Here is a 15,627-nt window from a genome sequence, read left to right as displayed (position 1 = left end):
TGAGATGTCGGGGAACTCGACTGAAGGGTAGCTTTTGAGATCGTATGACAAAGCCTTCTTTCCCAGACTGTAGAGGTCGATTCCATTGCACATAGCAATCTTCTGAATATATCTAAAACCAGCAGCGGCTTCTGGATTACGAGCGTACTCTGATAACTTACTGCTAGTTGTTTGCGCTACGGCAGCCGTTTTGGTTTGCTAGACCACCAGCTGTTTTACCGGAAGTGAAATCGCTAAGAAAAGTCACGTGACTGAAACCCAAGAATTGTATGTTATTTAAACACCCTTTACTGCCTAAACAATGTTATTACAGCTAGGAAAAACTAAGCAGTTACACAGCCTGATGATAATCATGATTTTTTTTTTTTTCCCAATCAATTCAAATGGTCATAAATTTGTATTGCACTTTGTTGTTTCACAGTATTTCACAGTTATTCGACAAAATCGAGTCGTACATGAGCTGACAACCAACGAGGCTCATAGCACCGAGTCGGCTATAAGCCACGTATGACAAGATTGAGTGGAATAACTGTTTTATTCTATCCACATTCACTGGATTTTGAGAAACTGTGCTTTTTTTTTTCAGATTCGATAAAACTTTACACAAAACATCCTACAATCATTTCTGCTTTGAATATAAACAAACCAGCGAAATGACAGGAGCAATTTTTGAAAAATGTGGTGATAATTCTTGAAAAAGAAAAAAACGTTCTGACCAAACATTTTGTTGCTTTTTTTTTGGGGGGGGGGGGGATTTTGTTTTCAAGTAGTTTTTATTTTGTCCTCTGTTGGTTCAGCAAGACACTCCGCCATTTTCGTTTTCTCTACTCACGGTATATGAGCTAATAGCATAGTAGTAGAGTAGCCAATCGGAGCGCGAGATTGCTGATATTCAGTGAATGTGGATAGAATAAATCATTATATGCCTCAAGTATATTGATTTTGCGAAAAATTTATAGCATATTATTCCCAATTAAGTCCAGTAGAAAGACCCAGGAAGTACTACTAGATTAAACAAGTATTGTTCTGGATTTAAAAGCGTTTATAGAGGATAATTTCTAATGTTCTCTGGAATGTTACATACACTATATCGTATACGGGTTAGTTGTGATGAGTTATGTTATCTGGCTGTGTCTCAGGTGAGCATGGACGAAGACGGCTGCGAAGACGAGATGGAGTGGCTGATGGAAGAAGTGGAGACTCCGGTGCAAACACCTCACGAAAACGGCCACATCACCACCAAACCAGTGAGTGCCGACGCGCTGCGCTCCTTCTCCCTCGATGAGCAGGACAGCGAGGAAGAGGTTCTGACCATCCCTGGAGTCCGAGTCCACTCAGGAGGAGTCTCCGCCTCCTCCTCTCATCTCCTGAAGAAGAACGAGAGCGACGAGGATCTGGTGGGGCTGTTGGACGACACGGCAAGAAAGAGCAGGTCCAAACCGAGCTCCAGACATCTAAAGAAAGAGCAGGGAGACCCTGAGGACAGCGACGAGGACCTCCTTAAAGTCTGAGGATTTCTTTCATGAACTACTGAACGTCCCTCTAAACTCGCTCTGGTCATTTAGTTGATTTTTTTTTTCTTTTCTAAAGGGAAATCTATTTATATCTGTTCATTGCTTATCAATGGACAGCCTGTACTTTGGCGATGAAAATATTTCATCGTTTAATTGTTTTCTTTCTTTCTTTCTTTCTTTCTTTCTTTCTTTCTTTCTTTCTTTCTTTCTCTGTCAGATGATTTAATTCAAGCTTGATTTGTACAGAGATATTATTGTATATGATGGCAACAAAAAAAAGATGGTTTATGATCTGTTATTTAATTACACGGATTGATTATGATTTTAGTTTGAGTTCATCTCACTGTTTCCATGGCAACCAGTAGCCAGTAGTGAATACGGAAAATCCCGTGCTCGAGGTTTGCAGTATTTTTGCACATGGAGCCATGAGGAATCGCATTAACCTTCGCTCAGATTTGTTTGTTTTTCACTGTGTGGTTTTTGCAGCACTTGTCTCGCAGGATAAAAAAAAAAATTTGGCTTCATATTTACACTTCTTTTTAAAACCTGAACCATTTCGAGTAAAGGGACGTCTCCTGCATTGCTTTCACTTCCCTTTTTTGCCATAAAAGCATGCTGTATAACCCTGACATGCACAGTATTTTAATGCTGGGAGGAAAAATGTCTCATCTCTCTCATAAACTCACAGAACATTATTGTCTCAGTCTTTATTTCAGCTTTCTTTCTTCTTTTAGGTATGATTGATTGTGCAGTTTGATAAATTTTGTTAAATTAATTATTTGCACAGGTACAAATGTAAAAAGTCATACTTATGATGCATTCTGGTTATTTTTTTCTGCACTGGATGAGGGTTAAAATGTTAAAAGTGATAATGGTGTGATTTTTGGCCTTAGACTCAAGACTGTGACGCATGTGATGTCGTGTTTTATTTTACTTTTTTCCATCCATCAACCTTTTTTTTTTCTGCCATTGGAATCTTGACAAAATGATTTGATCATAAACCAACTTCCTGTCGATTTTGTCCTCAAGTGGCCTGTTTTTGACGTGGGGCGTTAGTGTTCCATAGCCGTGTTTGGGTGTCTGAATGCCGTACGTCCATAACTTCTCCGAAAAGGTTTTGTGATTTGCAGAAAGGCTGCTGATGAGGTTGAATGGTTGAAGGTATCTCTAACTCCTTGCTGTACACACAAACTCGATATGTGTCTCCTTTTTTAAATCACATGTACAGAGCCTCCTACTGATGGCCCTATTTCTGCCAAAATTTCTTTAGAATTGTTTGCTTACCTGCTGTTTTTTTTGTTTTGTATTTAAAAATGTTCATACTGAGACATTGCATTATTTCAATAAAAAAGAACAGCTATTAAAATATTTGCTGTTTTCATGAAGCGCTGTTTTCACACTGGTTGAGCTGCTGCATTTCATGATGCATTTTAGACTCACACACCATCAAAGTTGACTAAAATGTTTTCAAGCCCTTAAAAAAATGAAAAAGGCAAATATAGTTTGCAGGGGTTTTTTTTGTTTGTTTGTTTGGGTTTTTTTTTTTTTTTACTTTATTTCACAAATATTCCTGCATTCTTACAAGCATGAAAAAATGGAAATATTATATTATTCGTTATTCTCTAATTACTTGTTTGTCCAACATTTGGTGACATTCTTCTTTATTATAGATCGTTTCAGTTAACAGTTACACTGACACTTGTTTCTAACCAAGTGAAAGTTTCTGAACAGGTGAAATACAACCCCAATTCCAAAAAAAGTTGGGATGCTGTGTAAACTGTAAATAAAAACATAACGTAAAGATTTGTAAATCATAGAAACCCTATATTTCATTGGAAATAATACAAAGACAACATATCAAATGCTGAAACTGAGAGATTTTATTGTTTTTTGAAAAAGTATATGCTCATTTTGAATTTGATGTCAGCAACACGTTTCAGAAAAGTTGTGACAGGGGCAACAAATGGTTGAAAAAGTTTTGTAATGCTATTAAAAAAAAACCTAATTAGGTTAATTGGCAACAGGTCAGCAAGATGATTGGGTATAAAAAGAGCATCCCAGAGAGGCAGAGTCTCTCAGAAATAAAGATGGCGAGGGGTTCACCACTCTGTGAAAGACTGCATGGGCAAACAGTGCAACAATTTAAGAATAACGTTCCTCAATATAAAATTGCAAAGAATTTGGGGATCACATCATCTGTGGTACATAATATCATTAAAAGAGTCAGAGAATCTGGAGAAATCTCTGTATGCAAGAGACAAGGCTGAAAACTGACATTGGAAGCCTGTAATCTTCAGGCCCTCAGGAGACACTGCGTTAAAAGCAGACACGTGTCTGTAGTGGAAATCACTGTCTGGTCTCAGGAACACTTCAGAAAACCATCGTCTGTGAAAGCAGTTCATTACTGCATCCACAAATGCAAGTTAAAACCAGATATAAACAGTATCCAGAAACACCGTCAACCTCTCTGGGCCCGAGCTCTTTTACGATGGACTGAGGTGAAGTGGAAAACTGTCCCGAAGTCTGATGAATCAAAAGTAGAAATTCTTTTTAGAAATCATGGACACCACGTCCTCCAGGCTAAAGAGGAGAGGGACCATCCGGCTTATCAGTGCACAGTTCAAAAGCCAGCATCTGTGATGGTATGAGGGGGCATTAGTACACATGATATGGGTAGCTTGTACATCCGGGAAGGTATCATTAATGCTGAATGACATATACACGTTTCAGAGCAATGTGCTGTCATCCAGACAAAATCGTTTTCAGGGAAGGCCTTCCTTCTTTCAGCAAGGCAAGTTTATTTACTTATTTATTTACTTATTTATTTATTTTATCAACCCTACTAGAGATGAAGGCATGTATAAGTTTTTCCAGATCATTTTTTGACATAAGTCCTCTTAGTTTGGAAATGTTTTTAGGTGATAAAATGCCGATTTAGTGATTGCTTTCATGTGACTGTCAAAGTTTAGCTCGCTGTCAATGAAAACACCAAGATTTTTAACCATATCTTTTGTTTTAATCCCCTTTGTGTCAAGAATAGTGGTAATCCTGAGTCTTTCATCTTTTTTCCCAAATAGAATTACTTCTGTTTTATCTGTGTCCAGCCGAAGAAAATTTTGTGACATCCAGTTGTCGATTTGATCGATACACTGGTAGAGACATTCAAGGGGGGCATAATCATTAGGTGATAAAGCAAAATAAATTTGGGTGTCATCTGCATAGCAGTGATACAAAATTGAATTGTTCTTGATAATTTGTCCAAGTGGGAGCATATAAAGGTTGAATAGTAATGGTCCAAGGATCGACCCCTGGGGGACACCACAGGTCAAGGACATTGATGTTGAGCTATAATTTCCCATGGTAAAGAAGGTTCTATCTTTTAAGTATGATTTTAACCAATTGATAACTTTACCAGTCAACCCAACCCAGTGTTCAAGTCGATATAGCAGTATGTTGTGATCAACAGTATCAAAAGCTGCACTGAGGTCCAGTAACACCAGGACCGATGTTTTGCCTGCATCAGTATTAAGATGTATGTCATTTATAACTTTAATCAGTGCTGTTTCAGTGCTATGATTGGCACGACATCCTGACTGAAAGTTATCAAAACAGCTGTCTGATATCAAGAAGGCAGTTAATTGATTGAAAACAATTTTTTCAAGGATTTTCCCGATGAATGGTAGATTTGATATTGGCCTGTAGTTGTTCAATACTGAAGCATCTAGATTATTCTTTTTAAGTAGGGGCTTTACAACGGCTTTTTTCAGGGACACAGGAAAAATGCCAGTCTCTAGGGATGTATTTATGATCTGAAGCACATCTGTAATTATAAGGTGTAGAACAGACTTAAAAAAGTTGGTGGGCAGAATGTCCAAATCAGATGTTGAGGAACTGAGATTTTGTAGTTTTTTCAAGAGTCTCATAATCAATCAAACAAAATTCTGACATTGTGTTGAAATTGTCTGTCTGTGTCACTGATGACTGCAGCTTTTCAATTATTTGCAACTGAGATATATTATGAGCAATATTCTGCCATATTTTATCAATTTTACCTTTGAAGAAGGATGCAAACTCATTGCATTTATTAACTGAGAGAAGTTCAGGTGCTAATTGTGGTGGGGGGTTAGTTAGCTTCTCTACTGTTGAAAATAGCACACGGGCATTGTTCATATTCCTGTTGATGATGTTGGAGAAGAAAGACTGTCTTGCTTTACCAATTTCATAATTATATTTACAAAGCATCTCTTTATGGATTTGATAATGGATGTGAAGTTTAGATTTGCGCCATTTTCTTTCAGTCTTCCTACATTCTCTCTTTAGCAATTTAATAGCTGGGTATTGCTTCCATGGTGCTTTCTGCTTGTCATTGACTCTTTTGATTTTGAATGGAGCAATATCATCCATAATTTGGGTCATATTTAAATTAAAAATTTCCAGTAAGTCGTCTACAGAGTCTGACATTTTAGTTGAGATCCGAGAGAGAGCTTGCTCAAAGAGAACGCGTGTTGTCGTTTATGACTCTCCTACCCATAGTCATTGAGCTGTTCTGAATGTGAGGGGACATAGAAACATCAGAGAAAACACAGAAATGATCAGATAAGGCCAGGTCAACAAGAGTAGTAGAAACAGTAAGACCCTTTGCGATAACGAGGTCAAGGGTATGACCACGAGAGTGGGTCGGCCCCTGTACATGTTGTACTAGATTGAAGTTGTCAATAAGTGCGAGTAGTTTTCAGGATTATCTACATGCAAGTTAAAATCCCCAGATATAATAAGACAGTCAAACTCTAAGCAAATGACTGACAACAGTTCACCAAACTCTTCCAGAAAAAAAAACTTTGGCTGAATGTCTCGGAGGCCTGTAAATAGTTAATAACAATATGTTAGGAGAGCGTGTAACAAGTGCACATAAGTGCTCAAAGGATGTAAAATCACCAAGTGAGGACTGTTTACACTGAAAAGAGGCTTTGAATATGTTTGCAATCCCTCCACCTTTCCCATGTCGGGTAGCACTCATGAAATTAAAATTTGGGGGAGCTGCTTCAATAAGGGTGGTAGCACTCTTTGCTTGATCCAGCCATGTTTCAGTTAGAAGCAAAAAATCAAGATTGTGTTTGCAAATAAGATCATTAATTAAAAATGACTTGTTTGAAAGTGATCTAACATTCAGAAGAGCTAGCTTTACAGAAAGTCTAGAAGTAATATCCGCTTGGGCACTCTGATGTTGTTTTGAAACAGGAAGGAGACTAGACTGGTTTACCCCCTGGGTTAAATATGCTCTATGTTTTCTATTTCTTATCAACACAGGAATAGAGAATGGCATAGGCATACTGGGTCCCAGCTTATTTTCAAAACTACACCCAATGCAGGGACCCACAGCACATCATACAAGACTCTCTGTATATTCCATGAGGTTGGGAGGGGGAAGGATTGGAGATGTCATGTATTTTTTAGATGGTGAAAAAGACTGGTAGCCGGATGAAAGTCCTGGGCGAACACAATTCAGTCTGTTGGTTGATTTTCGATGAACTGGGTACACTGCTTGTCGCGAATGATTTGGGCTGGAAAAAGAGAGTGCAGCCATTGGCAGCAATCTCTGCATACTTTTAGGGAAATCCATGCAGGGGGGAGATGGAGATGGTACAACAAAGTCAGAAGAGCGAGACTGAGATTGGGACTTTGGTGAGGTCTTTGTGAGTGTCTCCATGACTGTCTCTGTGGTGACTGTCTCGACAGTCTCTGTGATACTTGCATGGCAAGACAATGCCAAACCACTTTCTGCACATATTAAAACTGCATGGCTCCATAGTAAAAGAGTCCAGGTGCTAAACTGGCCTGCAGTCCAGACCTGTCTCCCGTTTAAAACATTTGGCACATTATGAAGCACCAAATATGATAAAGGAGACCCTGAACTGTTGAGCAACTAAAATTGTACGTCAGGCAAGAATGGGACAATGTTTCTCTTTCAAATCTAGAGCAATTGGTCCCCTCAGTTCCCAAACGTTTACATAGTGTTGGTAAAAGTAGAGGTGATGCAACACAGTGGTAAACATGCCCCATCCCAAATTTTTTTAAATGTGTTGCTGACATCAAATCTAAAATGAGCATATATTTTTCAAAAAACAATAAAATTTCTCAGTTTCAACATTTGATATGTCTTTGTACTATTTTCAATAAAATATAGGGTTTCCATGATTTGCAAATTATCACATTCTTTTTTTATTTACAATTTACACAGCATCCCAACTTTTTTGGAACTGGGGTTGTAGGTGCAAGTTTCCTTTATTTCCTCCGAGAAACTATGGGGGGTGCAAACTTTTGCACCTCACTTACGCCACATTGTGAATACTGAATGAAGATTAGTGTATTGATTTTATGTTGTAGCCAAATCGAGGATGTAAAAATGTTGTTTAAGGATTATTATTATTGATTTGGAGTTAATAAGACGAAAAAAAAGCAACCTGTCATGTTCCAGAGGATCCGTAAACATAAAATTACAAAGCACTGCCACGGGAGACTCCTCCTTTAAACGTTAAAAGAAAAAATAGACATTTTGAATGTTTCCTCTCAGAAAACTTCATGTGAAGTTTTGCAGGATGAGACACAAAACTGAAGGTTAATGAATTTTGACTATGGTTTAAAAATAACACACAACAAATAAAAGCAGAGAAAATACAACTAAAGAGTTAAAAAATACTTGGATATTTGTATTTCTTTCATATTATTTTCATCTCTGAAAATTCAGTGAAGCTCATAATTGACCTAGAGTGTAAATCCTGTATAAGCACTATATATATGTGTGCACCCCAATCATCACACCCATATGTGGTTCTTCTCCAAACTTGGAAACACAAAATATCTTTGTATGCTCTAGAATTACAATTTCCCTGAACTGAAACTAACCTGTTCCAGCAGGACAATGCTCCTGTGCACAAAGCAAGCTCTATGAAGACATGGTGTGTTGGTTGGAGTGGAGGAACTCTGAGCCCTGACCTCAACCCAAGTGAACACCTTTGGGATGAACTGGAATGTCACCTGCACCACAGTCCTCCTCACATCTTCTCAACACCTCGCTAATGCTGTCGTAGGTGAATGAACACACACACACCCAAAGCCACACCCTAAAATCAGAAGAGAAGAGAAGAGTGGAGGTTATTTTAACAGAATCTGGACTTGAACTGGGGTGGCACAGTGGTTAGTGCTGTCACCTCACAGCAAGAAGGTCCTGGGTTCGAGCCCAGCGGCTGGCGAGGGCTTTTCTGTATGGAGTTTGCATGTTCTCTGCGTGGGTTTCCACCGGGTGCTGTGGTTTCCCCCAAAGACATGCAGGTTAGGCTAATTGGTGACTCTAAATTGACCGTAGGTGTGAATGCGAGTGTGAATGATTGTTTGTCTATGTGTCAGCCCTGCAATGATCTGGCGACTTGTCCAGGGTGTACCCCACCTCTTGCCCATAGTCAGCTGGGATAGGCTTGCCTGCGACCCTGTAGGGACAGGATAAGCGGCTACAGATAATGGATGGATGGAATTGAACTGTTCAACAATATCGTGGTCAGGTACATACTTTCGGCCCTATAGTGCATTTTGGTGTTATATTTCACACTAAGCTGAAGTGAAATTCATCTTTTTGGCTGATCTTCCATCAAGAGACTCATTGCACAACACAGCTGTCTCTATTAAAGAGTAATGTGGACACTGTTCTAATTCAAAGCATCATTGATTAATCCCAGCATGACTAGCTTGAGGGTCAACCTTCATTCCCTGGACTCTGCACTTGTAAGTTTATAAATATACCGTTGCTGCTGGACGCTCCACACACAAGCCATCGAGCTGCCGCCGCCATGACTACCTTTGACGACATCCTGCAAGAAGCCGGCAAATTCGGCTTTTTCCAGAAGCGCATCTTCTTCCTGTTGTGTCTCGTCTCAGTGCCCTTTGCTGGAGCTTATGTAGGCATCGTGTTTCTGGGCTTCACCCCCGTGCACTGGTGTCGTAACCCCATGGTGAAGGAGGTCCAGATGCACTGCGGCTGGACCGTAGAGGAGTCGCTCAGGGTCAGTGTGCCTTTTCAGAACACGTCTGTTGGAGCGGTGCACAGTCAGTGTGAAGGGTTTGACATCGAGTGGAACGTCACTCATCTCAGCTGCGATGACCTGGATGGAGAGATCGCAGAGGCAAAGCATGCTACCCTGCCCACGAGTGCCTGCAAGGATGGTTGGGACTATGATTATGAGGGAAGAAAATCCTTCGTCACTGAGGTATGATGGAAATGGCTTTCATTCTGTTACAGCCTTATAATATATTCAGTGAGCAGGCAAAAATATAGTAAAGTGCAAAAGTTTGTGCACCTCTGAAGCACCGAATATTTATTGTGCTGGGTTTCGCAGATGTTCCTTCATCATAAGCTATAGTACTGTGCAAAAGTCAAAGAAGTGTTATAGAGCAAAGACGCCTTCAAAAATAATGAAATTAAATGTTTCTACATTAAAAAATATACCATAAAGAGCAGTAAACAGTAATAAATGAAACAAAGTCAGTGTGTGATATGATGAGCCTTTCCTTCCAAAACAATAGTAGTCTCAGCTACAATGAGTGCAGTTTTATAAGGAAACGAGCTGTAGGTTTTACTGAGCATCTTACAGAACCAGTCACAGTTCTTCTGGACACTTTGTTGCACTTGCTTCTTATTTTTCCAGCGAAACCCAGCAGCCTTCTGGTGCTCTCTTATGCTGCTTACATTACTGACATACAAACATTTGTGGAACAGATCGCCATGAGGTCACCATGTGCAACCACCACATTTCCTCTGTGATCCATCAAACTTCAGAAATTAAACCATTGGGACTCTTTACATTGTGATATCAATCCATGTTGAAAGCACAAAATTCATTATTATTATCATTATCTTTATTGAATTATCACAAACCCATGAGGAAATAACCTGTAAGAACAATCCTGTCAGTGTCTGATAACAGAATGCTGTCTCTCTAATCATTATATTTCATGTTTCCTTGTGTTTCAGTTTAATATGGTGTGTGAGAACGCTTGGTTATTAGACATGTGCCAGGCACTGCTCTCTGTTGGATTTTTAGTAGGCAGCATTGCCATGGGATACCTTGCTGACAGGTACAACACACTTCTGTCACTTGTTCCTCGGGGTCATGATCACATGATAGCTCACACTGTATAAACCATGTTTTAACCCTGACTTCACAAGGCTTTCATTACTGACTGGTGCATGCATTAGGTTTGGACAGATGACTGGCTCTGGCCCTGCCACGATGAAAAGATCAGAACCAAACCAATAAGGCACTGATTTCCGATAACTAATATTATTGACCTATATGCACCCCTTGTGACAGCAGACATTGTCGAAAAGCAGATTTACAGAAAAATAAAGATTTTAAGATAAGATCAGATATTCCTTTATTGATCCCCATGGGGGAAATTCAGGTGTTACAGCAGCTCAAGTATAGAGTAAATATAAATAGATGTAGACTAAGTAAAAGAAGAAAAACAAAATAGAATAAAAGTATAATATAATAAAAAATAGAATTAAATAAGCACAATTACTCACAAAATATGGGAACAAACAACAAGAATTGGTACTGGCACTCAATCAACTTGTGGTGTGTAGATGGTGCTAGTGGTGTAGAGCCATATAAAGTGACAACATTACAGTGGGGCAAAAAGTATTTAGTCAGTCACCAATTGTGCAAGTTCTCCCACTTAAAAAGATGAGAGAGGCCCGTAATTTTCATCATAGGTATACCTCAACTATGAGAGACAAAATGAGGAAAAAAAATCCATAAAAATCACATTGTCTGATTTTTAAAGAATTTATTTGCAAATTATGGTGGAAAATAAGTATTTGGTCAATAACAAAAGTTCATCTCAATACTTTGTTATATACCCTTTGTTGGCAATGACAGAGGTCAAACGTTTTCTGTAATTCTTCACAAGGTTTTCACACACTGTTGCTGGTATTTTGGCCCATTCCTCCATGCAGATCTCCTCTAGAGCAGTGATGTTTTGGGGCTGTCACTGGGCAACATGGACTTTCAACTCCCTCCAAAGATTTTCTATGGCGTTGAGATCTGGAGACTGGCTAGGCCACTCCAGGACCTTGAAATGCTTCTTACGAAGCCACTCCTTCGTTGCCCGGGCGGTGTGTTTGGGATCATTGTCATGCTGAAAGACCCAGCCACGTTTCATCTTCAATCACTTGCTGATGGAAGGAGGTTTTCACTCAAAATCTCACGATACATGGCCCTATTCATTCTTTCCTTTACACGGATCAGTCGTCCTGGTCCCTTTGCAGAAAAACAGCCCCAAAGCATGATGTTTCCACCCTCATGCTTCACAGTAGGTATGGTGTTCTTTGGATGCAACTCAGCATCCTTCCTCCTCCAAACACGACAAGCTGAGTTTTTACCAAAAAGTTCTATTTTGGTTTCATCTGACCATATGACATCCTCTTCTGGATCATCCAAATGCTCTCTAGCAAACGTCAGACGGGCCTGGACATGTACTGACTTAAGCAGGGGGACACATCTGGCACTGCAGGATTTGAGTCCTTGGCGGCGTAGTGTGTTACTGATTGTAGCCTTTGTTACTTTGGTCCCAGCTCTCTGCAGGTCATTCACTAGGTCCCCCTGTGTGGTTCTGGGATTTTTGCTCACCGTTCTTGTGATCATTTTGACCCCACGGGGTGAGATCTTGCGTGGAGCCCCAGATCGAGGGAGATTATCAGTGGTCTTGTATGTCTTCCATTTTCTAATAATTGCTCCCACAATTGATTTCTTTACACCAAGCTGCTTACCTATTGCAGATTCAGTCTTCCCAGCCTGGTGCAGGTCTACAATTTTGTTTCTGGTGTCCTTTGACAGCTCTTTGGTCTTGGCCATAGTGGAGTTTGGAGTGTGACTGTTTGAGGTTGTGGACATGTGTCTTTTATACTGATAACAAGTTTAAACAGGTGCCATTAATACAGGTAACGAGTGGAGGACAGAGGAGCCTCTTAAAGAAGTTGTTACAGGTCTGTGAGAGCCAGAAATCTTGCTTGTTTGTAGGTGACCAAATACTTATTTTACTGAGGAATTTACCAAATAATTCATTAAAAATCCTACAATGTGATTTCCTGGATTCTTTCCCCCCATTCTGTCTCTCATATTTGAAGTGTACCTATGATAAAAATTACAGGCCTCTCTCATCTTTTTAAGTGGGAGAACTTGCACAATTGGTGGCTAACTAAATACTTTTTTGCCCCACTGTATATGAACTAATAAATTTATCCCTAATGAGCAAGCCTGAGGTGACGGTGGCAAGGAAAAACTCCCTCAGACAACACAAGGAAGAAACCTTGAGAGGAACCAGACTCAAAAGGGAACCCATCCTCATCTGGGTGATAACAGATAGCGTGATTATAAATAACTCGCTTCTATAACTGTGTCTTATATGATCAAAAACTGCAAATGTGTAACCAGGAAATTCATTGTACTATAGTTTTAAAATGAAATCTATTTTGTTGAAGTTATCAGCTGTTCAATGATGGATACTTGAGTGCAAACTGCACATGACAACTGCAGTCCTAAAGTTATCATGGCAATTGTAGTCCTCAGCCATTATAGCAAAATTGTAAGTGTCCAGGGCCATCTTCTAAATGTATAGGTCCATATAGGGCAGGAGTGATGTGATGAGACTCCAGCCAGAAGTAAGGTTTCAGGATGGATCAGGCAGGTCTGAAGAGCAGGAGAGGTCAGCATTACTGGTGTCTCAGGATTGATGTGTAACGAGAGAGAGAGAGAGAGAGAGAGAGAGAGAGAGAGAGAGAACACGCACATAGGTTGCTGTGCCTGCCTGTTGTCAACTAATGATTAAGAACAGAGTACATTGTGTTCTGAGTGCAAGCAGGGACTCCATTAAGACTAACTATGACTACATAACTAAAAGGGGAGAACCAGAAGGTAACACAGACATGAGGGAGCCCTAGGACATAAAGCAGCCAGCTACTACACTGTCAACAAACCCAAGTGCACATGTGAGAGTGGAGGAGGGGATGACAGCATCCATACATCCCAGTTTACCAAAACACACTGTGCCCAAGAACCCTGCAGATCTACTGCTTTATGTAATAAAAAGCTATTAACAAAAGGCTTGACTAAACAGATGTTTCCAGCCTAGACTTCGACACTGAGATCGTGTCCTAGTCCCAAACACTACTTGGAAGGCTGTTCCATATCTGTGGGGCTTTATAAGAAAAGGCTCTGCCCCCTGATGTAGCCTTCACTATTTGAGGTACCAACAAATAGCCTGCACTTTTTGATCTAAATAGATGTGGCAGGTCATAAAAGACCAGAAGTTTGCTCAGGTACTGGAGCACGAGACCATTCAGTACTTTATAGGTCAATAGTGTTATTTTATATTCAATGCAAAATTTGATTGGGAGCCAGTGCAGTGTGGATAAGGTAGGGGTGATGTGGTTATATCTTCTAGTTCTGGTAAAGACTTTTGCTGCTACATATTGGACTAACTGGAGCTTGTTTATTCATCTACTGGAACATCCAGACAGTAAAGCATTACAATAGTCCAACCTACAGGTAACAAATGCAGAACTAGTTTTTCTGCATTGTGTCGTGACATCATATTTCTTATCTTAGCAATATTTCTGAGATGAAAGAAGGCTATCTTTGTAATATTATCGACATGAGTTTCAAATGACGGACTGGAGTCAATGATCACACCGAGGTCTTTTATTGCTGCATGTGAAGAAATAGAAGAGCCATCCAGAGTTACTATGTAATCAAAAAATTTACTTCTAACTGCATGTAGTCCTAGTATATATCTTGTCAGAATTAAGTAGAAGGAAGGTAATAAGCAGCCATTGTTTAATGTCCTTTGCATGTTCCTCAATTTTATTAAGCTGGTATCTCTTATCTGGCTTTACTGAAACATACAACTGTGTGTCATCAGCATAACAGTGGGAACGAATACCATGCTTATGAATAATATTACAGAAAAGTAGCATATATAACGAATAAAAGCTAAGACAGAACCTTGTGGAACACCAGACTTTATGCATAGAAAAGTCACAAATTACATCAACAAAGCACTAACAATCAGTTAAATAAGACCTGAGTCAGGAAAGGGCTGTTCCCTTAACTCCAATGACATTTTCTAGTCTGTCAAGGAGAATGGAATGATCAGTGCTGTCAAAGGCTGCACAAAGGTCAAACACCACAAGCAAGGAGGCACAGCCCTGATCAGAGGCCAGTAGTAGGTCATTTACTACTTTAACCAGTGCCGTCTTTGTGCTTTGATGAAACCTAAATCCTGACTGACTGTTTGCTTTTATATATATATATATATATATATATATATATATATATATATATATATATATATATATATATATATATATATATGGGCAGCATGGTGGTGTAGTGGTTAGCGCTGTCGCCTCACAGCAAGAAGGTCCAGGTTCGGGCCCCGTGGCCGGCGAGATGGAGTGGCTGATGGAGGAAGTGGAGACTCCGGTGCAAACACCTCATGAAAACGGCCACATCACCACCAAACCGGTGAGTGCCGACGCGCTGCGCTCCTTCTCCCTCGACGAGCAGGACAGCGAGGAAGAGGTTCTGACCATCCCTGGAGTCCGAGTCCACTCAGGAGGAGTCTCCGCCTCCTCCTCTCATCTCCTGAAGAAGAATGAGAGCGACGAGGATCTGGTGGGGCTGTTGGACGACACGGCAAGAAAGAGCTGGTCCAAACCGAGCTCCAGAGATCTAAAGAAAGAGGGAGACCCTGAGGACAGTGACGAGGACCTCCTTAAAGTCTGAGGATTTCTTTCATGAACTACTGAACGTCCCTCTAAACTCGCTCTGGTCATTTAGTTGATTTTTTTTTCTTTTCTAAAGGAAAATCTATTTATATCTGTTCATTGCTTATCAACGGACAGCCTGTACTTTGGCGATGAAAATATTTCATCGTTTAATTGTTTTCTTTCTTTCTTTCTTTCTTTCTTTCTTTCTTTCTTTCTTTCTTTCTTTCTTTCTTTCTTTCTCTGTCAGATGATTTAATTCAAGCTTGATTTGTACAGAGATATTATTGTATA

General features: G+C 39.9%; 1 protein-coding gene across 1 annotated transcript in view; it reads left to right on the top strand.

The window, feature by feature from the left end:
• The window catches only part of igf2r (insulin-like growth factor 2 receptor), a 171,737-nt gene extending 168,855 nt beyond the window's left edge, over positions 1–2,882 (top strand). Inside the window, exon 48 of the mRNA XM_060916407.1 lies at positions 1,140–2,882. Coding sequence (XP_060772390.1) covers positions 1,140–1,511 — 372 coding nt within the window. The 3' untranslated portion in view covers positions 1,512–2,882. The remainder of the gene's footprint in view (positions 1–1,139) is intronic.
• Positions 2,883–15,627: the final 12,745 nt, after the last annotated feature.

Source organism: Neoarius graeffei, chromosome 3 (genome assembly GCF_027579695.1).
Source record: "Neoarius graeffei isolate fNeoGra1 chromosome 3, fNeoGra1.pri, whole genome shotgun sequence".
NCBI lineage: Eukaryota > Metazoa > Chordata > Actinopteri > Siluriformes > Ariidae > Neoarius > Neoarius graeffei.
Note: the sequence above shows the minus strand (reverse complement) of the source record. Positions and strands in the feature narration are given on the sequence as shown.